General features: G+C 45.1%; 1 protein-coding gene across 2 annotated transcripts in view; it reads left to right on the top strand.

Annotated features, from left to right (window-relative positions):
• NEO1 (neogenin 1) overlaps positions 1-19,764 on the top strand; it is a 207,465-nt gene extending 187,701 nt beyond the window's left edge. Inside the window, exons 21-30 of one of the 2 annotated variants that reach the window (XM_086620229.1) lie at positions 129-161; positions 5,044-5,112; positions 5,967-6,114; positions 7,895-8,133; positions 8,841-8,933; positions 14,604-14,762; positions 16,112-16,366; positions 17,000-17,136; positions 18,365-18,367; positions 19,681-19,764. In XM_086620229.1, the coding sequence (XP_086476355.1) occupies positions 129-161; positions 5,044-5,112; positions 5,967-6,114; positions 7,895-8,133; positions 8,841-8,933; positions 14,604-14,762; positions 16,112-16,366; positions 17,000-17,136; positions 18,365-18,367; positions 19,681-19,764 (1,220 nt within the window). The remainder of the gene's footprint in view (positions 1-128; positions 162-5,043; positions 5,113-5,966; positions 6,115-7,894; positions 8,134-8,840; positions 8,934-14,603; positions 14,763-16,111; positions 16,367-16,999; positions 17,137-18,364; positions 18,368-19,680) is intronic. The other variant, XM_086620230.1, reaches the window with a different exon arrangement.
• Positions 19,765-27,669: the final 7,905 nt, after the last annotated feature.

Here is a 27,669-nt window from a genome sequence, read left to right as displayed (position 1 = left end):
TCGGTGGTTAGAAATGAGAGCTCTGGCTAGTCTGCTTATGCTGTGTGAAACTTGAAATTCTGTCTCTCGCTCCTTCAAGCCTTGTGATCTTTCTCTTGTTTTTTCCCTCCCTGTGCCTGTCCCACTAGCTGAATCCTCAGATAAAATGCCTAATGACCAAGGTAAATGACCAGCCACGCTTTCTCTTTGATTCCATCCTTCACACGTTTCGTTTTTCCTGTCCATGTGCTGTTGCATTTCCTAACTGAAACAAATCTCTGCTGCTCTAGCTGTAAACGAGCAAGTTCCTGTTGTGCTTTTAATAGCGGGAGAACTGGAAGTCCTATTTGTGGTTTGGGCCTTAGGAATATAAAGTGATCTCTGCAGTCAGATGTCACATGGAGGGACACGCGGCTTGCGCCGGAGCTGAATCATCCTGTCAAAATGAATTTGGATGAAGTCATGCTCCAGCCAGCCTCTGCCCATTCATGCAAGATGTCCGTACAGAGGTGGAAGATCAAACAGTTATCTAATTAGCACGAGTGCTGTTTTGTGAGCTCTACATCTGTAATTATTTTCATAATAAAGGAAAGTACGCCTGCTCTACAAAGGTTTTTTGCTGGCAGAAGAGAGATTCTGCTTGTCAGCTCGTTTAGACTCCAGACTCTCCTGAAGAGCAAAGCATTAGCTGCTAAAAGCCTTAAGGTTTTAAAATGCTAGCTTGAAAAATGGGAGCTTTGAGTTTACTACATTGAATTATAAGGTTAATGTCCCAGGGCTATTTTTGCTTTCTTCCCAATAACCTACAAGCCCAATAAAAAGGGGAAGAATTAGTCTAAAGGGATGAGTTTAAAAGGACATTGGCAAGCAGCTTAGACATACAGTTAAAGAGATCCTCAAGGAGTTCAGAATGAGGATTTTTGTGGTGGTGGGGTTTTTTTTTACTTCCTTTTCAAATTGTTACTTAGAAGTAATTTATTAAATATGCTTTTACCTTCTGTGTACCGAATAATGCTGATACTAGGCAGTTATGGCGTGGATTCATAGCCAGGCTTGCGTTACGGAGATGCTTGGTGAGATCCAGACTTGTCTGTGGGGAATCAGATGCTCATGGTGACATCATCAGTGCTCAGCTGCAAGTGGAAGGGAATAGGGAAAGATTAAAAGGTTTTATTTAAAAGTTGCTGTTTTCTGCACTCTTCTAACCTCAGCAGATAGCTAAATCTTCTCATCCAGCATCATCATCTTAAAGTAACATATATTTCTAGTAACAATTTGATGAATATTTATAAAATTGTATCAATTATAAATCATAAAACCCTACATAAAAGCCAAGAGAGTTTTGTTTCAGAATTCCTGTAAGAACACTTGGAGATTATAAGTCATGGCAGTAGGTTAAATTTAGAAAAGGAGAAGAGGAGCCTCTCTCTGTGCCAAGATGAGAATTGCATCCTTCAGGAAATAGTGGACAAGTTATTTGAGACTGGAAGGAACAAAAATACAATGGAATTGACTCTCTGGTCTTAGTGGTTCTGTCTATTTTTTTTCTCTCTGTCCCCTACTTTAATGTTTTTCTTCTGTATTAAGCACACCATGTTGTTCTTCCATACTCTTCTACACCCCAGAGCTTGTACTGGGAGAAGTTAGTGGTTCTTGCTGTCAGGCTTCAAGGACTTCCTTGTCCTGTCCTAGTAGAAGTGGCCTAAAGTAACACAAAGTTACAGTACGTTGTCTGGCTGCAGATACCTGATGGGTAGCACGGAGATCGCGAAGCTAAAAAAACCCAAACCAATTTCACGTAAATGTTATCTTAAACTGTTCCTTAACACAGATGGAAATGGAGAACCTCAACAACAAACTTGTGAGCTCCTGGAAGGAAGGCTGGTGTCCATACAGGAGGTGCAGCATGAGCATAGGCTTGTTCAGAGCACATGCTGTAGGAGCAGGTTTATGCTTCTGGCTGTGGTGGTGACTGTCTGCTTCCAGGAGAGGCAGTGGGTTACGAAAACTTCAGAGGAGAGTCAGGTCATCTTCCAGGTCGCGCTTGCATAGGAAATGAGCTCCCTGGAATTCAGAGGCTAAGCTGTTGATCCCTGGTTTTAGGAATTGGATACGGAGAAGCAACTTGATTAGGTTCCTAAATTTCGTCGTATTTTGAAAACCAGACTTTGTATCTTGTCGTTCCCGTTGGTTTTTCGGAAGCGTGTGGCACTGCACGGCGCAGCCTGCGGCGGTACCGGGCGCCCTGAGCTGCCGCGCGCTGCGAGGGCCGTGTGCCGGGGATTATTCCCAAGGGTGCCTGCCTTCTGGAAACACGACTGCTTGCCACAATGATGCTCTCTCCGTATCACTGCCTGCCAACGTTTTTATCATCCAAACGTGATTTATAGACTTTGTCACATGTTCACACTCACATGGAGGGCTATATAAAATCTATAGGTGGCTGCGTGAGTGTATACATTGTTCAGGGAGTGCCGACCCCCTGATAAACCGCACCGACGCGGTGTGTTACACCCACGTGTACCACATCATAGAATCATAGAATCGCAGAACGGTTTGGGTTGGAAGGGACCTCAAAGATCATCCAGTTCCAACCCCCCTGCCATGGGCAGGGACACCTTCCACTACACCAGGTTGCCCAAAGCCTCATCCAACCTGGCCTTGAACACTGCCAGGGATGGGGCAGCCACAACTTCTCTGGGCAACCTGTTCCAGTACCTCACCACCCTCAATGTAAAGAATTTCTTTCTTATATCTAACCTAAATCTCCCCTCTTTCAGTTTAAATCTGTTGCCCCTTGTCCTATCACTACACAGCCTTGTAAAAAGTCCCTCTCCAGCTTTCCTGTAGGCCCCCTTTAGGTACTGGAAAGCTGCTATAAAGCTTTCCAGTACAACATCGTCCCCGTTGGTCTGTGCAAGTGACTTGGTGTTTCTTTTCATCTACTCTTATTATTTTATGTCACCTGTTAACTTCAGTAGCAATCATTTTAATTTTCTTTCACGGCGTTATTAAGGATATTGAATTACACTTGGCCAAGCACAGGTCTTTGCAGAACTCATTAGAAATATCCCTCCTGAATAATGATTCGGCAGTTTAATTCTTACTCTTATCAGTTAATTAGTTGTTAATCTTGTTATTATGTGCCACATTGCTTTTTTATTATGCTGTTTTTAACAAAGCATTGTACAGTACTCAGTGAAATGTTTTATGGAAGACTGAATATAGTATGTCTGCATAGTTACTGTTACCGACCAAATTTGTAGTCTGACATTCAGTTTGTTTGAAAATACCTGTTTTCAAAATGAAGATGGGCATAAAGGATAACGCCATCTCCTATCCATCACCTTCTCCATGATCTTGCCTATGTTAAGGCTCCAGCTGCTGCACTAGAAATGCATAGGATGTCTATTTTTCCTTTTAAAATATTGCCCATTATTTTTATTCCCTCTTCTTCTTGCAGCTTCTCTGGTGCTCCAACATATCTTTATGTCGGATTTTTTTTTCCCCACATCTTTGCAGTGCAAGTTATCTGGTCATAATGATGTAAATATAAATTGAATACAAGCTGTTTAAAATTCTGTTAAATTATTGCATTGCTGCTGCAAAATTCTGAGTCCAGAACTTCAGAAAGAGAAGAGGGTTTCACGGGATGCAGTGTCTTCTCTAGACTGGCAGGTGCAATATCTCTTTTTCATTATGGATTTGCTCTCCATTCCATTATTTTAAAGGACATACTCCTCACTGGATACATGAAACATCCCTTCTTGTTAGCCTTTTTGGGGCTGAATCGGTATTCTTGCTGGTACCTTTTGCTGCTCTTACCAATTGTCCTTATTTCACAGCGACTAATTTGCAGGCTTTGACTTCAGGTTCACGATTTCCATTTGTTATGCATCCTTTAATATTACTTCTTGAGTAAAGTGGATTTTTAACTGAGAAAAACCCTTTTTATCATTAAAAAATGATATGGCAGTCCCTGCTATACTCAGGGACTTCTGGGGTTTTTTTGTGGATTTGGCTTTTTGTACACAACAGTGTAAAAACGTGCAAAGTATTAGGAATTCCCATAGGAAGAGGGATGTTGTTCTTTGTATCTCACTATGTTTCCCCTATTACAGAATTTTTGTCATTCGTGGTAATTTGGCACTAGGGCATTTTAATGAAAACACAGAAGTGAAAGAACCAGGGAGTTGTGTATCTGGGGGAAGCGTTCTGCGACCTCCGGAGAGGTCTTTGCGTTCCAGGTGAACTTGTGACTTCGCGTGTCCCGCTGCGGCAGCGAGGGATCCCGATGAGACCCGAGTTATGCGAGGGCAGGTGGTGCTGGGAGTGAAAAGAGGACAGCAGTTCTAGGTCACCTCTTGCATTTAGCACCTAAGAGCCCACTGGCAGTAGCCTAAGGGCTGTGTCATTTGCCTCAGTTTGTAATAATTGTTTAATTCCGTTGTCATCCTATAAACACAGTGCTTTGAAACAAATTAATTTGTTTTCCCACGTTTCCCAAAAAAACATTTTTATGATACTTCCTCGTCGCTTGTGGCGAAGGTGAAACAAACAGAAGAGAATGGGGAGAAGTTGAAAGGGAGTTTTTATGGATAGGCAGGGACTTGATAGTATGTTTGCTGTGCTTTTGATCCTCCGCTTGTTTCCAGTCTCTCACACTTACTGTAATTAGGTAGTAGGAAAAGAAACCTGTATAATTACTGTTTCAAGATGATTAACTGTCTGTATGAGTGTGGCAAAGCCCTTTGCCTCAATATATACCTGTGTAGTACTGCAAAAATTATTATATTTTTAAAAATGCATAGCAGTAGAGGCTCCTAAACTTACTTGGGAAAATAGTTAATGCAGGAAACTAATTCTTAAATAGCTCTTTTGGAGACACGGTTCTCTTCTTGGAGAAACATAATTGCTGTTCAAAGCCAAATCATGTTGTAGAGGAGAGAAAAGGAGAAAAAAAAAGGCTCTGAAAGAGCTACTTTAGAATGCTGAAGTGTGTGTTTATGTGTACATATGTGTTTCTATATGTATATAAAATTACCACCTGTATGGCCTTTCCAGCGTCAGGATCTGCAGGGAAAGGAAGCCGCCCAGTGGACATAGGACCGGATTACAAACCACCACTTGGTGGTAAGTGTTGTTATAAAGCTGCTCACTTGAAACCCAGCGTCTTTTGGTGTTTCACCAATGCTATAACCTCCTGAAAACAGCAAGCTGTTTACAACCCTGATTACATCTGCTCCAGTAACTATTCTCTCTTTGCCATGATAGCTGTTCCCACTCAAGAAATCGTATCCTACTTCCGTCGTAGTCTTCCTGCCTGCTGTGTGGGGTATATGGAAAAAATATCATGGCGTGCATTTGCATTTCAGTCTTGATAAGCAGATCTTGTTCCCAGTTTAGCTTTAAATGGCTGCTATAGTGCACAAGTGTAAAATTAATTCAGTAAGAACATATTAGGAAGGAAAAAAATCATCTTAACTCCTTCTCCTTATTAGCACTGTGTATTGCAGAAGCCTTGCCCTAAGGTAACACTCATTAGTGTTGCATAAAATGTGTTTTCTTTCAGAAGAAAGTGGCCACTGTAGAATACTGATACTGACTCGTGTGATCACTGGGACCAGGGGGTGCCAGCAGTACCATAGTTTTAGCAAGGTCCCACGTTAACTCTCCTTCGACTCTAAACTTTGCATTTTTTTATGATAACTATTTGAAGTAGGGTCAACATAAATTTTTATAGACTGTTGGTTGGAAACGGATCGGGAAAGCACCTTACAGATTTAATAAGTGTACAGAAACACAATTGGCAAATGACAAAACAATAAGCAAGCACTTCACTTGAAATCCCAGCAGACAAACCATCTTCCTCACTCCGCCCATCTGTGTGAGTCAAGCAGTCTTTGATGGGCACTGCTTGCTTTTGGTGGGCATCTTTCCCAAGTAAACTGTGTAAGTGACCCTTTTCTTCCGACTCAAACTTACAGGCAGTAACAGTCCCCACGGAAGCCCTACTTCTCCCTTGGACAGCAACATGCTCCTGGTAATCATCGTGTCTGTTGGAGTCATCACCATTGTGATAGTGGTGATAGTCGCCGTCTTCTGCACTCGTCGTACAACTTCTCATCAAAAAAAGTAAGATGTCCGGGTGGCGCTTTGCCCTGTCCTACCTTTCTCCTTCAATTCCATTATTTAACCTTTTCTTTATGACGCTTTAGAGTTTAATGCTTTCAAGTCTTGCGGGCTGTAGAAGTTCCCTTGTGACATCAGATCAGTAACATGGTTTGAATTCTCGTGTTCAGAAGATAACACGCATCAATACAGCGATGTTATCATGCGTGTGACGTTCTGGTTTTCCTGATCAGTGTTTCAGAGGTTACAAACCATCAAGAGTTTACAGGCAAACTGGGGCAATGCTTTCAGGTGTACCTGCGCTCGCCCCACTCTGAGGAGAAATCATTGTTTAAAATATCATTTCCAAACTCGATTGGATACATCTGTTTAGAGTTATGTGCGCTCAACAGCTCAGGCAGATTCTCACTTCTGTTCTTGGCATGTTCTGCACTGCGTGGAGTAGGTTTACAAGCTGTGCATGACAATACCCAGTTACTAGATAGATTACCAGAGTGGAATCTGAACCTGGTGCTGAACTCCTTAGAAGAGTGCTCCAAAATCCTAAATATAGATGTGTATCTGAAATCTTCCCTCATTAAAGCAGCTGAATTAAGACTACAGCAGTGATGCTTCCATTTGTAGGCTCCTGGAGGTTGTTTCTGCATGTTCTTTGAAAGAACTGAACAGAGCTGAAAGCTTTTTTGGGGGGTTGAAGAGACTCTGTTATGTGAAAGAGAGTTTTAAGAAAGTGATTAAAAGCCAAGCTTAGAAGATAATCTCTGCTTGCTTTGCTGAAGCTGAACTGTCCTGCAAAAACACAAGTTCTTCAGGAAAAGAGAGCACAGATCCATGAGCAATGGTCTAGCAACTGCAGGATGTGCTTTTGAAAGAGGGCAAAATTCATGGGTCTATGCCCAAGAGACGTGTTTTATTTTAAAAGAGCAGAAATAACCCTGTGAAACCTTGCCAGTTTCTAAATGCCACCTCTCTTAATGCAGCTACTCAGACCCAGGGAACAACCTTCTGATGTGTTTTACTCGTTGGGCTGTGGTGCTCAAACGGGGTGTCTGGCTGCGGATCGCCTACCTGAGAGGTTCCGCTCATCGACATTTTCAAAATTTGATTTAGTCATATCTTAGCCATGTCTAGCACGTGAGCTACCCAGAAGGGACACCTTCCTCCATCATTGCCAGGGCCAAAGTGAGGAGTGCGTGTGGAACTCTACATTGCATTTATCCAAAATTCCGTCGTGTCAAACATCTGCCTCGCAAGCGCTCTCCCTGCTTTGCTGCTGCTGCTGCTCAAGAGCGATGAAAAAGCACCTTAGTTAGATGTGCCTGACCTGAGGAGTGGTAAAATGGATGTTCTTGTCGTCAATCTTTAGAGTTAACCATCCTGTTGGGATAATTGGCTATTTGCACGCTCCTTCTACGGTTATTGTTTGAGGTTGTTTGTAAGCCCTGGAGTAGGGGCACAGCGTGGTGTACGGACGTTCGTGTTTAGAATATTCTCTTAATAACCATAAGTACTGGAAACTTAATTTTTGTTAACGAACGCTTAGACCGCAGAGCACCGTTCTGCAGCATGAAGCAGCATTTGAGACAAATTTCATGGCATCAGAGTTGCAGCATAGGCTTTGAGATGGCAGATGTGCTTGTATGTAAAATTCAAAGCTCCCTGCCCAGTGGGTAGCTTCTGCTCAGCTGGATACAAGATCTGAAGGAAATCTCAGTGAAAATTTGCCTTTTTCAACAAGTGAAGCCTACATCTAAGAACTTTTTGTTTGTTTTTCCTTCCCAAGGAAACGAGCTGCCTGCAAATCAGTGAATGGGTCCCATAAGTACAAAGGAAACTCCAAAGATGTCAAACCTCCTGACCTTTGGATCCATCATGAAAGACTGGAGCTAAAACCCATTGATAAATCTCCGGATCCCAACCCAATCATGACAGATACCCCAATCCCTCGCAACTCCCAAGACATCACCCCGGTTGATAATTCCATGGACAGCAATATCCATCAAAGGCGGAATTCCTACAGAGGTGAGCTGTCAACGAGCGGTTTGACTGTGATGTTTAAAATTAAATACCTTTCACTGTGTCTGGTGACATCATTTTATTGACCTATTGTTCAGTTACCCTTATCTTTTTTTCTTCTTATTTTCCAAGCAGTGTATTGGTTTTGTGCCTAGTTTGTAGGACTCTGAAAAGTCCTATAAATGTTTTGGTGAGAAAATCGAGTGCCCAAGAGCTTTTAATCATGAATTTCCCTTGGTAAATACTGATTAGTAATCACAAGGTCACCTAACAAATGTTTCATATTAAACTGTTGAGAGACGTGTGACATTTTTTCAGTAGTCAAACACACAATCAGGTTTCGGTGCTTTAACCAGCTCAGCTCTCGAGGTTTGGGTGAGTTTTCACCTAGTGGGTGAGCTTGTTAATCCAGCACGTCTCACCCATACGGGTGACTCTGCAGTGCCACTCGTTGCCCAGAGCTGCACAGCCAGAGGTTTGTGTTTGCATTACGGCCTGGAGAGTTTCTCCAGTGCCTGATAATCTTTACCCTAACTTTCCTCTTTTCCACCTTCTAGCGAAGGATGAAAGAGCTGTTTTTATCAATTATGAGTCACAGAACTGCTTCCAAACAGGACAGGCCAGAAATAAAGAGAGGAGGATTGAAATCATCTGGTATGGCATCACAGAAGTCTTGCTGCAATGGTAAATAACCTTCAGTATTTCTCCTTCAGGGCATGAGTCAGAGGATAGCATGTCCACACTGGCAGGAAGAAGGGGGATGAGGCCCAAGATGATGATGCCTTTTGATTCTCAACCACCTCAGCGTAAGTCAACAGCCCACCTACCAGCTGGCTTGAAACTGGGAGCACCCAAACAAGCCGTGTTGGTTCTGTACGCACAGGCGCACGCTCGCTCACCCGCGTGCTGCCTTCCTACCTACTTCTCCTAAGGAACTGTGTCGTATCTGCAGTGGGAGCAGGTCAGAGAAGGCATCCTGAATCCCTTATCGTGAAGGTAGAGTTGAATCAAGTTCAAAGGGAAAACTGAATAGCTGTGTTGGAGCGAGCAGGAGGCGTGCTGGGGAAACGGAGAAGAGTTAGGAATGTGTCCAACAGTCTGTCCCTGTCTCCAGCAGTGGCAACTGCAGGTGCCTTTTAGGGAGACCCTTTGAGCCCAGCTGCTTTTTATAGTCTGTTCCCTTTGTACCCTGCCAGTGTCCGGCTGGTACTTGGGAATTGTCGAGAGCTGGTAAATCTCTGTCAGGTTCTTCTCCACTGTTGGTTTTCTCCTCCCCAGATCAAACAGTCATAGCGTTTTTAGCCTCCTCTCCTGAGGCAGCTACTCCGTCGCCTTTATCACTTTAGTTGCCGTTCTCAGAACCTTCTCTAACTTTACCACCTGCTCCTTGAGATGCAGAGAGGCCAGAGCACACAGTACCTCTGAGGTCTCACGTAGCAAGGAACAACGTCCTCTGCCTTCTTCTCAATACCTTCCTTGCTGAGTGAGATACTACGTTTTATTGGCTTTTTTGGCTGCCACTGCACATTGAGCTCATGATATCAGAGATGTGGCAACTCTGTCTCCAAGAACTCTTTGCAGAGCTGTAACTGCCAGCTCTGAGCATGGCATCATGTAAGTACTGTTGGATGATTTGTCCCTCGACGTATTACTACTGTAAGAGCTTACTTTGCTGTGCTAAAGATTACCTGCCATCTTTTTGCCTGCTTGCTCAGTCTCGTGAGGTCCCTCTGGAGCTCCTTGGCAGCACAGTAGCATTTGACTATCCCAAAGGCCTTCATAGAATTTCCAGACTGGAAGATTTCTCTGATGGCTTCCATGTCGGGGTCACTGAGAAAGGTAATTGATTAAAACCAGTCCCAGCACTCATACCTGGGGGATCTCCTGCTGACTCTTCTCTGTCTTGAAAGTTGATCAAGCCCTTCCCTTTGCTTCTTCCTATCTGCAACCAGCTTTCAGTGCATAAAAGAGCTTTCCCTCCAACAGCACCTTAGTTTTTTCACTTTGGAATGGACCTTTGTCAGAGCCTTTTTGAAACTTTAGCTGTATTATTTTCACTGGTTCCTTTTATTGACATATTTACTGGCACTGACTTGAAACTCTGAGGTTAGTGAGGCAGGGTTTTCTTTTCCAGGAGTCCTGCTTCCTCTTTTCTAAATGACCATGTTCACCCGTATCTGCAGTGATTTTACTACTCTTACACCGAAACATTAACGTAGCTGCTGTCCCCTCTCTGCATGGACAGCTATTTGGGAAGCTGTACTTGACCAGCTGTAGTTTACAGTCCACCCTCATGTGGCAAACCAAAATCAATATGGATTTGTGCTAAAATGCAGTCGTGACTCAGGAGCAGCTTCAGAAACATCTCAGCTGCTCATCCAGTTGGAGAGAATTAGAGAGCTGGGGCAACGGATCACCATACGTCTCGGTGCAAGACATCCCTGCTTGTGAGCTACTCCCCTAATTTTCTGAGCAGAAAAATGGCTCCGAAGGAGTAACACTGCTCATCTTTTGGAAGGGTTTGTGAGGCGGCAGGGCAGACTCTCAAACGAGCAGGATGTTTGTTATTTCTTACCCGTGTATTTCCCTATCGCTTAATGATGATTTGAGCCAAAAGTGCTGAACTGAAATGTTGTTGAGGCAGTAGAAAGATGTTTTAATTGTTATTATGAATTATTTTAAGGATGAAACAATACATCTAGTTTTCCAGTGATGCCTCTGCAATGGAGAGGGACTTGTCTGGAGACTGAAACCCTGACTTGATCCAAGTGCAAAGTCCCACAGTTACCATGCAGTGACAGAACTGTAAGGCAGAACCCACAGTGCTCGTGTGGCCTGAGCTTTGTTTCGCCTTCCCTGAGCACTGTGTTCACCGTCAGCCCCGTAGCCAGGTGGTGTGTTTTATGGGATGATTTCAGGCCAGTCCGTTACGTTTCAACTTTCTGATTTTTTGCTTTATTTACCTGAAATGAGTGTTTGATTTTCTTGGCCTCTACGTGCTTTTTCAAGTGTCCCAATGACCTGATTAGCCCAGTTTGTGGATTTTCACCTGTTTCCTTGTTTTACAACCTTTTTACAAGAGTAATGGCTTTTTTGTTGGGTTTTAAAATAAGTAGTCTGCCGCTCCTTGTTTTCCTCCCAGTTTCACGTGTATGAGGAAGGAGTGGAGGATGCAGTTTTACACTAATAATCTCTACTCTGATGAGTTTCTTAAAAGTTTGTCTGCTGTCAAATAGGGGTGTCTAAGCAGCGACATCGCAGCTATTGGGTTCTGATGATTTCCCGTCCCGTGCCAGGTGCTAGAACATGGTGACTTCAGACTCGTGTGACCCTTTCAGAAATTCAGACTGCAGCAAGTCTCACCTTGCACTCTTCTGAGTGCTTTTTCCCCAAATGAGATGCAGCATTGGATGCACATAGCATAAGACAAACTCATTCAGGAGCCCACGCTGAGTGCTTCACGGAAATAGTGTAGCAAAGTACCCCTCATACTATGTTAATCCAGTGAGAAGGATACTCAGCAACTTCTATCATCAGTCACACATAGGATGAAAAGATTTACAGCTGGCACAATGATAGATAACAGTGGTGGTACATATTTTAGGGAGGTGGTATATTCCAGTTCTACCTTTTGATGGTATTCAAGCTGATGTGATTATGCTGGCAGATACAGTTGTGGTTTTCCCTTGCAGCACGAAACCCAGCTTTGACATCCCTTTTTGATACCAGTCCTGCTGTGTTCACTTGAAAAACCTCTCTGTTTTCCCCCTCTTTATTAGATATTGCCTTGCCCAGAAAGAATGAGCCAGACACAGGCACAGCTGGCTCGGTGTGACAGGTTAGCATGATGCACTAAATGTCAGGAAGGATATGTTAGGGCTTTTGCTGCCTTCGGGCTCGAAATTGTTTTTGTGACTTTGTTTGACTTTTTATCCTGTTTGCAAAAGCTCTCAGGGCTTCCACATGTACATTTCTATTTTATAGTAAGTGGAAACATTAATGTAATGTCTTTAGATACCTTTTTGCAGAAGCCACACAGAAAACTGACACAGGTACCTGAGGCCCTTTCTCAGCCAGCAACACAGAAGGCAGGACCATTTAGTGGGTTTAAGTCTGTGCCTGCAGATACCTTCCTATTGTGGGGGTTTTTCCCCCACTGTAGCATTCAAATCTAGTTACTTACCTTTTAAATACTAGATTGTCCTAATTTACTACGTTCAATTTTAGTACAATTAACAGTTATGCAACAGGAATGGTGTCTGCCTACTTAGTTCCTCCTTTGACAACTGGAAAACCAAAATTCTGGAAGGATATTAGGAAGCAAAGGGCTATTTCTTTCTTAAACCACCACACTTATCTTTATCTGGTTCTTCACGTGAACTTTTCTCTTCCTTGCAATTAAACAGTGCATCATGATCTTCATTAAGAGCTGGTGATACAATGCACTGCTTTTTGACCTGTAAAGCTGTGTGTGATTTAGGTCCAATAATCCAGCAAATTATTTGCAAAGTTTCCAGAGGTTTAATCTGGATGGCTCAGTGGTGGGTAAACTTTCTGGGGGACACGGCTTTTCACTGGACTAGGTTTTCCCCATTTGCTCACTGGATTTGTAGATGCCCCATCCCTGGCAGTGTTCAAGGCCAGGTTGGATGAGGCTTTGGGCAACCTGGTGTAGTGGAAGGTGTCCCTGCCCATGGCAGGGGGGTTGGAACTGGATGGTCTTTGAGGTCCCTTCCAACCCAAACCATTCTATGATTCTGCTTTGGATGCCAGAGCTACTACGATCTGGTGGTGTTCTCCTCACCCTGAAGATTTTGGGAAGTGTGTTGAAGGCTGTAGGGTATGTGCAAGGTTCTTTTTATCGTGGCTGCAGAAACACATAGGCAGTCTCTCGTCCTAACGTGTGTTCACTGGAGAACGATTGAAGCGCTTGCTGAAACACAGGTGTAGAGCAGTGGTTTCTACAAATAGAAGTAATTAAAATGTTTACGCCTGTGCAATTTTATGCCTTAAAATCTTTACACCTCCTACCTCGCTGCTACATAAGAGAACTCCTGGTGTCTCTGCTGACTGTTGCCTCTGCCCAGAGTTCCGCTCGCCAAGCTTTTGTAGGTTATTCCTCTGTTTGCCAGTTCCCTGCAAGACAAAGTGGCATTTTAATCCTGCTTGAAGCTGTCAGTGAGTGTATCTGACTTCTCACATCCCCTTGCCAGCTGTCTCACGGGGCTTAAATCTAGAACCTACTGATTACTCAGTGTTAGAGTTTAGCTGCTCTCCATTTACAGGAGGCTGACAATGACGTTACGTTTCTGTTGGCGTAACTCACTGGGAGAGAGAAATTGTTTATTACCAGTAGGGAAAAAACCTAAGTATATTGCCTCCACTGATCAGTTCACATCTCACATCCTGCTGACAGGCTGTTTTCCAGGAAATGAGGAAGTTGGAGGGTTCACATTTATTTAGTCAGCCTCCGAGTTCAAACCGCATATATCAATGCAAGAAGTCTAAGCGGAACTCACCATTATAACCATGGATTTCTGCATCACCTCATTCCTAGAAAGTAACTTTCAAAGGCAGCACATCTGGAGAATTTCCAGAAAAGGTTCAAAAGAAAATCACCCACCACAACCTTTTTTTTTTCCTTTATGGTGCTAGTGATAGCATACCCCTCCTGTTTTCTGTGTTGAGACACTTTTCTTTGCATGACTTTAAGCAATTCAGTATTTTAGTCTGTCATAAGAACTAAATTCTGCACCAAATTTTCCTCCCAGCTCGGGAGCAGCGAGAGTTTGTTTTGCTGTTACCACAAAAGGGTGAGGGCAAAGGACGATTTACGTTAAGTATAAACTTCATGTCTCTCAAGCAGGGAAAAGAAAACAGCAAGATAAAAAAAAAGAGAGGAAAAAAAGAATAAGAGGCTCTTGGTTTGAGTGTAGGTGGAGCAGAGCTTTACTAAGCCTGCACGGAGGGAGTGAATGGAGCCTTTGGGGTCTTGCCCTTATAATTTGTCTTGCATTATTTAATTAACCAAAGATGCAACGTTTGGTTACAGTGTTAAGAAATTCAATGACAGCCAGAAATTATTTTGGAATTTGAGCTCATATGTCTTCTGTATGAGGTCTGACATTTATAGCACAGCGTGAAACACATCTAAGTTCTAAAGGGAGCTGAACTTTATTTTTCTCAAGCGTAACAGAAGGCTCTTCAAAGGTACAGCCAAGAGAGATGTACTTTCTGCACACAAAGAGCTCTGCCTCTTTTGGGGATTTTGTGTCTCGGCATGGAGGGAGTTAAAGTGCTGGAGCAGAGTTGGAAAATTGGTATCGAAACATGTCATCGTGGTGTCGTCGTAGATCTGCGGAGCGGTGGGCTCCCCCGTCGGTGGCTGTGTGGGAGAGGGAGGGCCGCGGTGCGTTTCAGTACACGCGCATGCTGTCTGTATGTTAAGCGTTTTTCTGTCTTGTGTTCATCCACAGCTGTGATTAGTGCTCATCCCATCCATTCACTCGATAACCCTCACCATCATTTCCACTCCGGCAGCCTCGCTTCTCCAACTCGCAGCTATCTCCATCACCAGGTCAGCCCGTGGCCCATTGGCACATCCATGTCCCATTCAGACAGGGCCAATTCCACAGGTGAGCTATAAACGATCAGATAGATGTTGCTTGTGATGGGACAATGAGTGAAACGTGTGGCAATCAAAGCCTGAAACGTAACTTGGTCAGCCTCCGTTGTGGTGTTCCACGAGAGGCAGAGCGATGGGTTTAAGTACGGCCAAAATCCTTGATAGGTTGAGGTTTCTGTAAACAGTTTCTTGGGTAGATCAGATATCGATCCTTGAGATGCAGGATGATGTCCTTGGAAAAAGAGGCTTAATATATAGCCTTCAAATAGGAAGATTCTTTATCCCAAAGCCTTCGGCCCTGGAGTCTGAAACATCAGATTAAATCTAATTTCAGCTACTTCATATGATAATAACTATCCTAATTAGTTGTGTTTAAAACTGAGAGAGGACAAAACTTCAGGCTTTGCTACTGAGACCTGACGTTAGTTAACCTTCCTGGAGCCCACAGAAAATTCCCGTGTTTCCTATGCAGCATTTTCAGGCTTGAAGCACAATCATTTGTAATAGTTTTTGTAATGTCTCCAGTGCTCTGAAAAATTCTGAAGCAGCAGTATTGCCAAATTTTGTGTAGGTAACATCTAGAGATGAAGCGAATTCTGAGCTGCTTTAGTTGAAGGTCTAGGTTTTAATTAAGGTGCCACAGCCAAGAGCTTTGTTCCCTGTTTCCTTATGAAAACAGTTCATGAGGCTGCAAATACACAGGCAGACGACATGTTAGAGGGTTCCCGTGTTCTGTTTATGCTGCTGACGTGACAGCTCTCACAATCCACATCTTTTCCTGCATGTGGTCCGAGTGGGATCACGATGCCCTAAATTCAAGATACCCTCTCATTGTTCTCCCAGATCAGGGTGGAGCCCACTGCAGACAAACAAACGAAGGCTGTGATTTCATTTTAGCTTTCAGCAAGTAAAGAGATTTCAAGACTACCTCAGAAAAAAAAAAAAAATTGGCTCTTCTGTATTGCTCTGCAGTGATGTATACTTAATGTATACCTGTTTAAGAGTGCCACTGCTGTGAAATACTCAAGGGTAAAATGAGGACGAGATTTGTGTTCCACGCTGTTTATCTGAGGTCAGAGCTGTTTCCATCCAAAATTGTTGACTCAATATTATGTCTGTGGAGTCATTCAGCTCTCCAGCTTATTTTGGTGTTAGCCAGCTGTTGCTGCTCACCTTAGAAGAGGACAGTCACACAGAATTGGTGGTATTTGCTACGCAGATCTGTGTATTTGCAGAATCTGTGAATTCACTTCTGAGCTTCTAGCAGCGATCTCGGCAAAGGTGCCGTGTCTCCGCCTGACCACAGAGAAAAGTTCTCTCAAAGAAAATAAACCACGGGGGTGTTTTTGTCTGTTGTAGAATCCGTTCGAAACACACCTAGCACAGACACCATGCCGGCTTCCTCCTCCCAGACGTGTGCTGACCACCAGGATCCCGAAAGCACCGCAGGGTCTTACCTGGCTAATGCACAAGAGGAGGACTCGGCTCAGAACCTCCCCACAGCACACGTCCGTCCGTCCCACCCGCTGAAGAGTTTTGCGGTGCCGGCGGTTCCCCCGGCTGGTTCCACGTATGACCCGGCGTTGCCGAGCACACCGTTACTGACCCAGCAAGGTGAGCGGGGGCACTGGCAAGGCACGCTTGCCAGAGAGAGGAAAAGGAGATTTTAAGAAGAAAATGAGAGAAGCTCCTGGAGTGAGGGGAGGGTAGAGGTGTGGGCATCAAGGGAAATATGTCAGAGGTGGGACTGAATTGTGCTGGTATAATTTTCAGGCCCTTTATGTTTCGTTCATAGCTAAAGTAGACCAAAATTGAATTGGGCACTCCGTAATTGGAAGCATTCGTTTTCCTCTAATAGAACCCTTTTTATTCATAGAATCATAGAATGGTTAGGGCTGGAAGGGACCTTCAAAGGTCATCTAGTCCAACCCCCCTGCAAGGAACAGGGATATCTCCAACTAGATCAGGTTGCTCAGGGCCTCGTCCAACCTGGCCTTGAACGTCTCCAGGGATGGAGCATCCACCACCTCTCTGGGCAACCTGTTCCAGTGTTCTACAACTCTCATGGTAAAAATTTTTTCCTAATATCCAACCTGAATCTACCTCCCTCTATTTTAAAACCATTACCCCTTGTCCTATCACAACAGGCCCTCCCGAACAGCCTCTATTCTCCTACTTCCAAGAGTTTTCTGAATAGGCAAAAGAACTAATTAACTGAGGCGTAACTATATAACAATTTCTTTTCAGCTCCTAACCATCCAGTTCACTCGGTGAAGACTGCGTCGATTGGGACTTTGGGAAGAACTCGACCTCCCATGCCAGTGGTAGTTCCCAGTGCCCCTGACGTGCAGGAGACCGCCAGGATGCTCGAGGACTCGGAAAGCGTAGGTACTCTTACACTGCCAGGGGCTTTCTTTGGCAGTGCTTCTCAGGCTGGGGGGAATCTCTCTTTACATGATACTTGTGAACTTTAGTCATGTCTGCACTGAGACTTTCAAAGGCTTCTGACTTACTTCCACCAAGTGCCCTTGCCTGTTAACCCATATAAAAAAAAAATCTGATGCAAATACCTTCTGCACAAGGCAGCAAATTCAGAGAATTAGCACTTAAATTGCAAGTGTTAGTAGTGCTTTCTAAATCCGAAAATTGCCTGTGAGTACCTTCATTCCTGCTCACACAGCACTGAACAGATGCAGTGCTTCCATCTACTTGGTCAAAACTGATGAACCTTTGGCAACGTCGTGGCTGAGCTGAGGCTGTCAGCTGGACTCAGAGGAACGTTCTCTGGGATTTCCTTCCTTGACTCACGCTCAGTGCCTCTGGTTCTGCTCTCCAAGGGGAGAAGAAGAGCAGATACCGTCTATAGCACCAGTCTTTGCACTCTTTACAGTACGTAGTGCCTAACAGAGCTTCAGTTTATGACTTGGGCTTCCGTCCTGGAGCTGCAGAAGTGCCCTGCACATCTGGTTTTCGCCTGCTGAGCTTGGTGTAAAGAGCATCTTTGTTCACAGAGCTGAAGGCCTCCAACGCTGCTGTTGGCTCTTCTGTACAGCTTAAGATGTTGTGTTCGTGCTTGTTTGGAGATGTTGTTTGTTTCTGTCTGTTTTGCAAGCGTCCTGTGCCTGGATCCTATTAAAGCCATGCAGCTGCAGCTTCCCGTGCTGCTGCAGAGCATCCAAAGTGTCATTGCAAATGGAAAATTTAGCCTTAACGCCAAAACGTTTAAAGCCATCATCCCAAATCCGTACTTAGATACTCACTTCATAGAATCATAGAATGGTTAGGGCTGGAAGGGACCTTCAAAGGTCATCTAGTCCAACCCCCCTGCAAGGAACAGGGATATCTCCAACTAGATCAGGTTGCTCAGGGCCAACACTTGAAAGTGTTCTGACTTTCGGGGAAAAACGCAACCAACTGTTGGGCTTCTTTGGAAAGAGCTTTTAAGAAGTGAGGATGTTCTGGGTGTCAGGCACTAGAAGAGCTGTTTTCCTTTCAAATTGCAAGCCAAGAAGTTATTGTGTTAGCTATTGCATTACCACTACAGGAAATGCTTATCTTGAATGAATTTTTCTTTCCTTTCCTTGTTTCCATATTGTCCTTTCCTTTTGTCAGGTTGTTTTTGTCACCCTCTTGGTGTTATTTCTCCATGCCCTGGTCTAGAAACGCATGCAAGCTTGATTTGGTGCACTTTTGCCCGTCTGCCTAGTTGTCACTCCTACTTTATTCTGTTTTCTGGTTAGTACCAAAAATATACTCATTAGTTTATTCATCAACACATTTATAATATTTAAATAGACCTGTTAATAAATGTCTTCATTAATAAATTAGTGCGATATGAAGTCACCACAGCACACTAAATACTGGTTAAATGATGAGTATTAAAAATTAGGATGAGGTAGTGATTGGAATTGATTCTGCTTTTTATGAGAGCCTGTAGGAATGAGCCCGAGTGCTTTCAGCTCACTGCTCTTTGTCACTGCCAATAGACAGCAGAAGATGCACTAGACACAGGACAGAGACGACTTTTCTGGTGCAATCTAGATCACTTGGTAAACGGGGAAGTGGCTGCTCCATTCTTTCCTATTTAAATGAAAGAAGAGGTTTGTATCTAGAAGCAAAGATCACAGGTCAAGGCTGAAGGCTCTGCTCTGGGAAGGACTTCAGTTTCATGGTACACAATCAGCTGAGCAGTAGCTTTAATATTAGCTTCTGATAAAGGACCATAATATAGAGCAGAAACTATCAAAAAGGGGTTCTGTTGCTTCTGATCAGGCGTTAGCAGAGCTGGTACTGGAATACCACATACAGCCTGGCTCACATTCTGCATGAACAATGTGAAGAGAATGAAGAGCGTTTGGAGAAATACTCCAAGGACACAAGGGGTTGAAAACTACAGAGCAGTGGGAAAGACTTGGTCAGCTCACAAGAGGTTTTGGGATGAACCAGTTTCTGGTATCTATGTACATACCTGAGCAGCTATCATAACTGTTATCACTGCAATATCGATGAAGCTGGACAATTTGGGCTAAAAATGGAGTACTTTTTTTTAGCAAGCATAACGATTCTCCAGTCAGTTTTATTGAAGTGATTCCTTTGACCTTTTATTCCAATTAAGCTGGGAAGATTTTTCTAAAATATCTACTTTGGTTCAAAGGAAGCTGTTATCTTGAAGCAGGAATTGATACAAGGAAAACAGATAAGATGTTCACAGTCTTAAAAATGAGTGAAGCTATGAATCACTATTGCGAAAAGATGGGCACTTAAAATAGCGAGTTGTTTCGAGTTATTAATTCCTGTAACTGTGGATAAATCTGCCTCTGCTTATTCATGTGTCAGGGTCACGGTCTACAGCATCTTCTTTTTTCTGATTCTGTCCCTCTTTAAAGCACCCGAGTCTCCTTGTCAGTAACTTTTTGCATCTCCCACAGAGCTACGAACCGGATGAGCTGACCAAAGAGATGGCCCACCTGGAAGGACTTATGAAGGACCTTAATGCCATCACTACAGCATGACCACCTTCACCAGGACATGACTCCAAACAGTTTCACAAGTCTTGGGACTCAGCCTTGGAACACAAGGAATTGTACAGAGGGGGGGGGGAAGAAAAAAGAGAAAAAAAAACAGGAAGAGGGACAGCACACGAGAGCATACACAGAAAGCAAACGAACCAACCAGTGCGTTTGTGCTACAGCTGGTCAAAGAGAGATGACCTCTCTGGTCATCGTCCTGCAACGAAGTCATTGCCAAGTCGAATTCCGTTTACCGGCTGAGACCACGCAGGATGGGACGCATCAGGCTGAAATCCAGCATCCAGACAAAAGGAAAAAAAAAAAGTGGACTTCACGTTTGGTTTTTTTCTGGTCAGGTTTTGTCTCAGTGGTGTGATTGCCCTGCCTTTTCAGTGTTGGACATTCGCATTTATGTACAATTTTATTTGTGTTTTTATTTTATCTTTTTTTATAAAAAGGAAAAAATATTGTAATCAAAAAAAAAAAAAAAGGAGAAACTGTTGTTTTCCACAGCCTAGACTGACGTTTGACTGCTTGTTCTATTGTGTATGAAAATTCATTGCCAGTGTGGGTTGTTCTGTTTTGTTTTTATTCTGCGTATAATTATGTCCCCTTCTGGCAGTTAATCCATGGCCTTTTGGGATGCTGCACTGCTATTTGTAAGCTTTTTTTATTATTTTTATATTATAATTATTAAAAGCCTGACTTTCTCCTCTCATCACTGTGAGATTACCAGTCTGTTTGAATTGAGATGTAATTTGAAAGGCTTGTTTGTCGCTTTTTGTGCAGTTTCAATATTTTGAGTGGGGAAAAGTAGGTGGGGAAGGGGAGGGGATCCAGTGGGAGGTTTCATTATTGTTGTTTTCCTGTCTTTCTCCATTGACTCGAAAGACTGAAGAAAAATCAGAGCATCTTCTGTAACGCCCTTCCTTGTAACTTCAGCATACTGTGTCTCTGGTTACCGAATTGCAGTGAGAGTCTCATTTAGAAACATTAAAAGAAAAAAAAATTCCACCTGGTAAAGTAGGGTTCCTTATGTTTAGATGACACTACAGCTTATTTTGGCCACAGTGCTCTGTTTTGTTGTTGTTAGTTTAAAGATGGCATCATGAAACTTCAAAGTGCAGATTGAGCCCTCGTTCAGCTTATCGCAGGCAGCAGCGCACGACGCTTCTCTGCTGGTGGGGCTCAGGTTGGAGCTACCTGGAGCTCCCAGAAGCAGAGAACTGTGGACCTCTTCTCATCAGCAACACGACATGCCATATCATACTTAGGAGAACACTACTTGTCCACAGGATCCTTCAGCAGCAAGTCCAGCCCCAGTGCACTTTCTCTATCCCAGGCCGTTTAGACAAGAGTCCTTCTCTTAAGGACTCTTCAGAGACATAAGTGAGGCAAAAACCTATTTTTTTACACTTTGGAAACCGTTTGAAAAGTGAAACAGTATTAGTGACTCAGGTGCTGTTCGTTGTCTAGAGAGGAAGGAAAGTTAAAAGGGAACTCCTATAAGAGGGGAAGGAGAGGGGATTTTTGCTTTTCTCCGTGTATGATTTCCTGGCTCTGCCGTACTCCGTGAGGAGGAAGGGCACAAACAGACTGTATTTTAGTTAAAAAAAAAAAAAAGGAAAAAAAATCCATACCTAACTGCCTAACGAACTCATGCCCAATTTCACTTCTAAGATGAAAGGAAATCAAACCTTACTGCTGATGCCGATGGAGAATCCGTTCCTCCAGAGCAGGCGGATTTGCGCTCTCGGAAGCTCAGCGGTCGGGATGCAGGGAGCGCGGGTGATGGGCATTTTGGGTGCAGGGCACTGCTGTGAGATGGCTGCACCTGTTGGAACACGGAGAGGAAATACTGTAATCTGCTTAAATTTAAAAAAAAAAAGCCACCAGAACTTTGCTTCATTTGCCTTCATCCACGTGAGCAAAGCTAAAGCTCTGGGCCCGTTGTCATAGTCCTTGTCACTAGGAGAAGGGCGAGCCAAGGAATCATCCTGGGGAGCAGCAGGGGTTTGGGCTGTAGTTGTACTTCCTTTCTTTTCCTGGACTCTTGGTGTTGTCATTTCTAGGACGTTGGTTGGGTTTATTTATTGTTTGAGGATGGGGAGGGAATCAAACGAATCGGAGCACCGTGGGCCACCTGGATAATTGATGTTTGGACTTTGAATCCATACAATTCAGGGCAAAATAAGCTACAGAATAAGTATTTAAATAATAAAATACACACCCTGTCCTGAAAGGAGGGGGTGTATGTTTTTCCTTTGCCTATTTTTTACCTATACCCAAAGAAATACCGTCGTACATACACAGTATTCTTAGCTGGTGGGTCTTTGTGAATATTACTTACGTATAACACCATGAATGTTAATATTGTCATTGAATTTGGGGAGGGGGAATATTTTTAATGATAAAACAACTGTTCAAAGTTGGTTTTTTAAGGTTAAACTAAAAAAAAAAAAAAGACAAAACATTTATTCAATTCAGTGTACAATCTGTATTGCACTTTTTCACATTTTAATGCTACGTTTTCTTACATATCCTGTGATTTTAAATTTGGAACATTGTGTATCCTTGTAGTGTCATCGTCAGGCTGTTCAGTGACAGCTTCCCTCAGAGACATTTGGGGAAAAAAAACAAACCTGTATATTGTTTTATGATTCTCATGTAGAATAATTTTGAGGACTGCTGTAGACGTCTACCTTTCTGTACAATTTTTTTTTTGCTTTTCTGTAGTATTTGCTGTATACTCTATGGCTTTTTTTAATAACTTCATGTTTATTATTTTGTATTGGACATCCAATACACTTTTTTTAATCCAATCAAATTCTGGTCTGCTTGGAGAGTTTGTTCTCTTTTTAATTATGCCTATACTTTTTTTTTTTTTTTCCCTTAATCAGTATGGTGACCAGGTTTGGAATTTTACTCGCCCCTTTTTTGTTGTGGTTCAGCAGGTTGTGTCCTCCAGAGAAAGAAGAGGAACTGTTATTCCCCCATCTTTGTGCAGACACTGAGCAAGTAGCATCTTTCTGTAACTCCCCTCCATGTCAAAGCTCAATAGTGAAAGTATCACCTTCTAACAAACGCTGATCAGAAGGAAGGGTTTCAAATCAGTAAAAGTACATTTAATAGCCTTAGTAAACCACTAAATCACAGAAAAATGCTACCATAATTCTTTGACTGTAGCACTTTCTGGCAGTAATAGATATCCTTAGTCACCCTCCTGCTAACTCCAGACTCTTGCTTTCAAATGCTGATCATCAGCCTCTTCCCTGCAAACCAGCCACTTCCCCCAGTTACTTGTCCCCCATGTTCTTGGGAGCATTAGGCCATTCCTCATGCTGCCCTCTGCAAACGGGAATACTACTGCATCAGTTTGTGCCCCCTGCTCCCCCCCCCAACTACTTTACTAGTCAAATCCTTCTGTTTACTCATGAAATCGTGCAAGCACACTGAGGTCTCGGGGGAAGTGGACCCCAAAATTCCCCTGAAGAGACACCACAACCCTGCAGCTGGTCAGGGATTTCTCAGCCGTGCGAGAACTGGTGGAGCGTGCGCATGTATGCATGTACAGGAAAGGAGAAATTGGGAAGAAAGGCACGAACCATGAAGTTGAGGGTGTCACAAGGCACATCTGAGATGTAGACAGCAGAAAACACCCTGCCCTCTAGTTATTAACCTCGAGCTTTAAAGGCAAAAGGCTGTTTCTTGTTGGGTTAGTCAGTGCAGAGAGTTTGCTGTGCTGTTCGCGTTGCAGCTCAAGCCAGATGAAAAGGTGACAGTTCTCGGGGTGTTTTAGCAAGTGAACCCATTTTAAGACAGACTGTGCCCTCTGCGCGGCCGGGCAGTGCAGGACAGGGACGGGACACTAGATGGCACCGACGACTCGCTGGTGAGCAAAGCTGCTGCAAACCCCCAGCAGTTTTGCATCCATCTGGAAGAGAATAAATTGTTTTTTCTCCAGCATAGCTTAAGGAGACCAACATTAGTGATGCTTTCTGGTTAGTAGCCGGTCAGTAAACAACTCCAGCTGCAAACTTTTCGTGCCCAGCTGTGGCTTTCCTTGATGGTGCTTTGGCTTCCAGCACAGCAGCAGGGGGTTGCCTCAAAGCATCTTAGAAAAAAAAATCGGTGCAACACTTGGCAGGCTTGTTCCCGTTAAGAACAGCCACCTGTCTTAAGCTAAACTGAGACTGGATTTAAACTCACAGCAAACCACTGTCCAGCTCAAATCAAAGCATTCCCATAGCAGGCCAACGTGATTTAATTAAACTGCCTTTGCCAAAAATGTTAAACTACTAGAATGTTTCCGTGGGGCCAGGTCTGCCCTAACCCCACACAGGCTTCAGCCTGTGTGACTCCTGAAAGCCAAATGCTGAGCTGCAGTGTGACTCTCTAGAACCCTCCACAAGCAGACACAGCAAAATTCCTGCCTCCAAAAAAGCTTGCCAGCTCTCCAGTGTGATGGACACCCTGGAAGTCACGGGGACAATCATCCTAGCAAGCAAACGCACAGAGCTGACAGGGGCAAAGGCAGCAGACAGGACCAGTGGGTTTGGAAAAGGAAAGCCAACCCTCAACAGGCACAGAGTGGAAAAGCAGCAACGAGAACACGAGCAGAAGAGTGAAAGGGTGGCAAACACCTACAGATCCAGAGTGTACACCTGGCAGAAAAAGCCTGAATGTGATGGAGACGAACTAAAATCCAATGAGGAGGAGAAAAGAAGGATTGAGCCTACTCTGAGAGCTGCTGGGCCACTTTGCTGGGCCGGGGTAGGTTCTCCACCAGCTGAGAGGGGCTTTTTGATCAGGACTCCCTAGAAGCACAGGTGCCTGAGTCGTTTCCCCTCCACAGGCAGGGCTGGTAGCAGTCGCACTAGGACAATAACCTATTCCCTGTCTTTTAGTAAAGGAGAATCAACTATTCCCAGTTGCTTCCCAATTTCAGCTCCTGTTTTCCCACCTTCTTCCAGCACACGCTGCCTTTCCTCCAGACCTCCCTCTCCGTAGGGACAGTGGCCAAGACAGCTGCTCCCACAGGTCTGCAGTTTAGAGCAAACGCTTATTGTCGGTGGTAACTGCTTAGGAGGAACTTCTCGGTTCCTCAACCCGGCTGTCTCAGGACATCCCACCCTCAGTCCGCTGCCAAGTGGCCACTGGCTAAGGGGATGCTGCCAAGCGCTCTGCCCACAGGGGTTGGTCTTGGTGGCAGTTTAGCCACCGCCCTTTTATTTGACACACAAATGCACCAGTAACCCCACTGCCAGCCTTGGAAGTATGATGTAGCACTGCTCTAGTATCTGCAAATCCTCACCACGTGAACCAGAGACAGGACAGCCCTGGTTGCAGTATCCTGCAGCAACCTCATCGCTGCAAAGGCTGGAAGAATCAAATGAGACATGCTAGAGATGTAGCAATAAAATCATCACACATTAACTTCACCCAAATCAGTAGTACTCACCCTTAGCAGGCTCCAGGCAAGGGAAGAGCACACATGGACTGCCGCAGGCTCCTCTACCTGGAGGTTTTGCTGTGTCCCTGTTTCCCTTCTTTCATTCTAGGCTGGCTGTCAGTGCTTCCACCTCCTGTTATTTCATCATTTGGCAAAGAGGGGCTGAGGTCTTCTGTCCTGGGCTGCAAACCTGAGGGGCAAAGAAAGAGCAATCCCATCTGTAACCTCGGTCCCTGTCCCTCTGCAGAGCTGGGACCTTTGGATGTGTGCGCTGGAAAGCCCTGACCTGACTTCAGGGCCCCCTTGGGACCCTTTCACAGGGAGCAGGAGACTCCTGCCAGAGCTCAGCCTCCCAAGGGCACTGCTGATGCAGACACCCAGGTCCCATCTCGCAGCAGGACAAGGGGGCCAGGGTGGGGCCGCAGCACCATCCGGGGGGTTGCAGGACACAGAAGTTTGCCCTCGGGCTCAGCAGAGCCCGGCTGTGATCAGTCACATCCCCTGTGCCCGGGGCCAGGGAGAGCCCAGAGAGGGGTTTCCCCAGTGGAATGGGGAAACTGGGGATGGCTGTGTGCCTGACAGTCCCGTTCCACCCAGCATCCTCCCTGATCCTGGCATCCTTGTACATGAGGAAAACACCAGACCCCACTTCTCCTCCGTGGGCACCGTTGCCATGGTAACAGCATCCACTTAATCTGGCCAAGCTCTGCGCTGAGGATGGCAGGCCAGGGCGGCTTCCCCTGCACAGGGGTTTCCCTGGCAGCTGCTGCTGTCTGGGGAAGCACAGCCCCGGCTCCATACTGCTCCTACCGATCTCCCCACTGTCTGCAGTGAGGATCTGCAGCCTTGTGACCAAAAAAAACCCTGTCACTGGAGAAGAGCACTGAGGTACTGGCAGGGAAACCTTCCCCAGGGGCTTTATACCCCCACACCCCAGAGACCATGCACGTGGCATGAGGTAGGGACTCCCTTGGCTACATTCCCTCCCAGACCCCTACAGCATTTGCATTCCTCTCTCACCCAGCTCTGGGCACCAGCACAGATCACCAGGGTGGTTCTTCCCAGCCCAACCTGCCTGGGCTCCCCAAGCAGTTCACACCTGGCTTGCAGCACATCACCTAGTCCCTAGTGCTGCCTTTTCAGGGAGCTCCAGCAGCCAAATGCTGTGAAGGGCTCAGTAACACACAGAGTTATGGGGCTGAGGCCACCTCAGCCCCACGTGGGATCAGCCATAGTCAGGAGGGGAAAAAAACCAATATGCTGTTGCAGCCAGTGCTGGTGGAGTGGGGCTGGGTGTGCAGGGAAAGTGGTGAAGCCAAAAAGGACAACGCACCCCTAGATGTGGGGCTGGCAGTGGGTGAATACTGCCCAGTCCTAGTCCCAAGCCTATTAGCACTGAGGGGACTCTGAAGACAGGGCACGCAGCCCAGTTACCAACACACTGGAGCACATGGCACCTTTCAGACCCTTTCACTCCAATCGTGTCCCCAGAGCCACCTCTAAGTGGAGAGCAACCACACCAGGGGGGACAGAGTCCCCAGTGTGGACTAGGAGCACAGAGCCTGGGCTCAGCCTTTCCTCCACCATTGCTCCCAACAACCAGGAATTAGGAGGATCATCAGCACCCCCCAAAAAGTCAGCTTCAAATAGTGAACCACCCCAAAATCCCCACTACCCCTCTTACCTAGCCAGATCTGGAGGAGCCTGCTGCTTGCTATGAGGAGCCAAGGGCTGTGAAGAGCCAAAATGGAGACCGTCCCTGTGCCCCTCCCTCCCCAGCTGTTTCCCATCTCCATCCCCAGGGCAGGACCCTTCCCAGCTGCAGGACATTAGCCTGATTGCCCAACCCAACACTCATGGCCGTGGGCTTGTTCTGGCCACCTGGCTGTGCTCTGTTTCGCTGGCCAGTCTGGAAACAGGGGGGCTGGGCAGCAGTGGGGGACAAGGGAGTTTTAATGGGGTGAGGGTAGGAGTGGGGACAGCCCTCTCCAAGCAGGGTTGCTTTAGGTGCTGTGTGAGACACGCTATGAGCCTTTGAGATCTAGTAAAACCCAGCAAGCAAACCACAGCATCACAATAATAAACTGGAGATGGATTCCGAGTCCCCAGTGCTCGTGACTCATGGACTCTCAGAGGACATTGCTGAGTCCCCCAGGCTGGTGTCTGCCTGTTTTCATAGTGCTTGGACCAAATTCATACTACTTGAGCCAAACTTTATGATTTTGGAGACTGTTTTGCTGGAGGCAGGGAGGATAAAATGTGTGTTGTGTCCATGCACAAGTGGCTCCAGGTCTCCCAGTTCATCCCTGGGGTATGTGCAGCTCCTGCAGATACCCTCACCATGGCTGTATGGTGTCACACTCGAGCCTTCATGGTAGAGCTATTAAAAGCTACATGTGAAGCATCTTTCTAGAGCTAAGTATGTATGTTCTCAGTTGCCACAGCCTTTCCAGAAG

This window comes from Tauraco erythrolophus, chromosome 14, assembly GCF_009769465.1.
Source record: "Tauraco erythrolophus isolate bTauEry1 chromosome 14, bTauEry1.pri, whole genome shotgun sequence".
NCBI classification, from domain to species: Eukaryota; Metazoa; Chordata; class Aves; order Musophagiformes; family Musophagidae; genus Tauraco; species Tauraco erythrolophus.
Note: the sequence above shows the minus strand (reverse complement) of the source record. Positions and strands in the feature narration are given on the sequence as shown.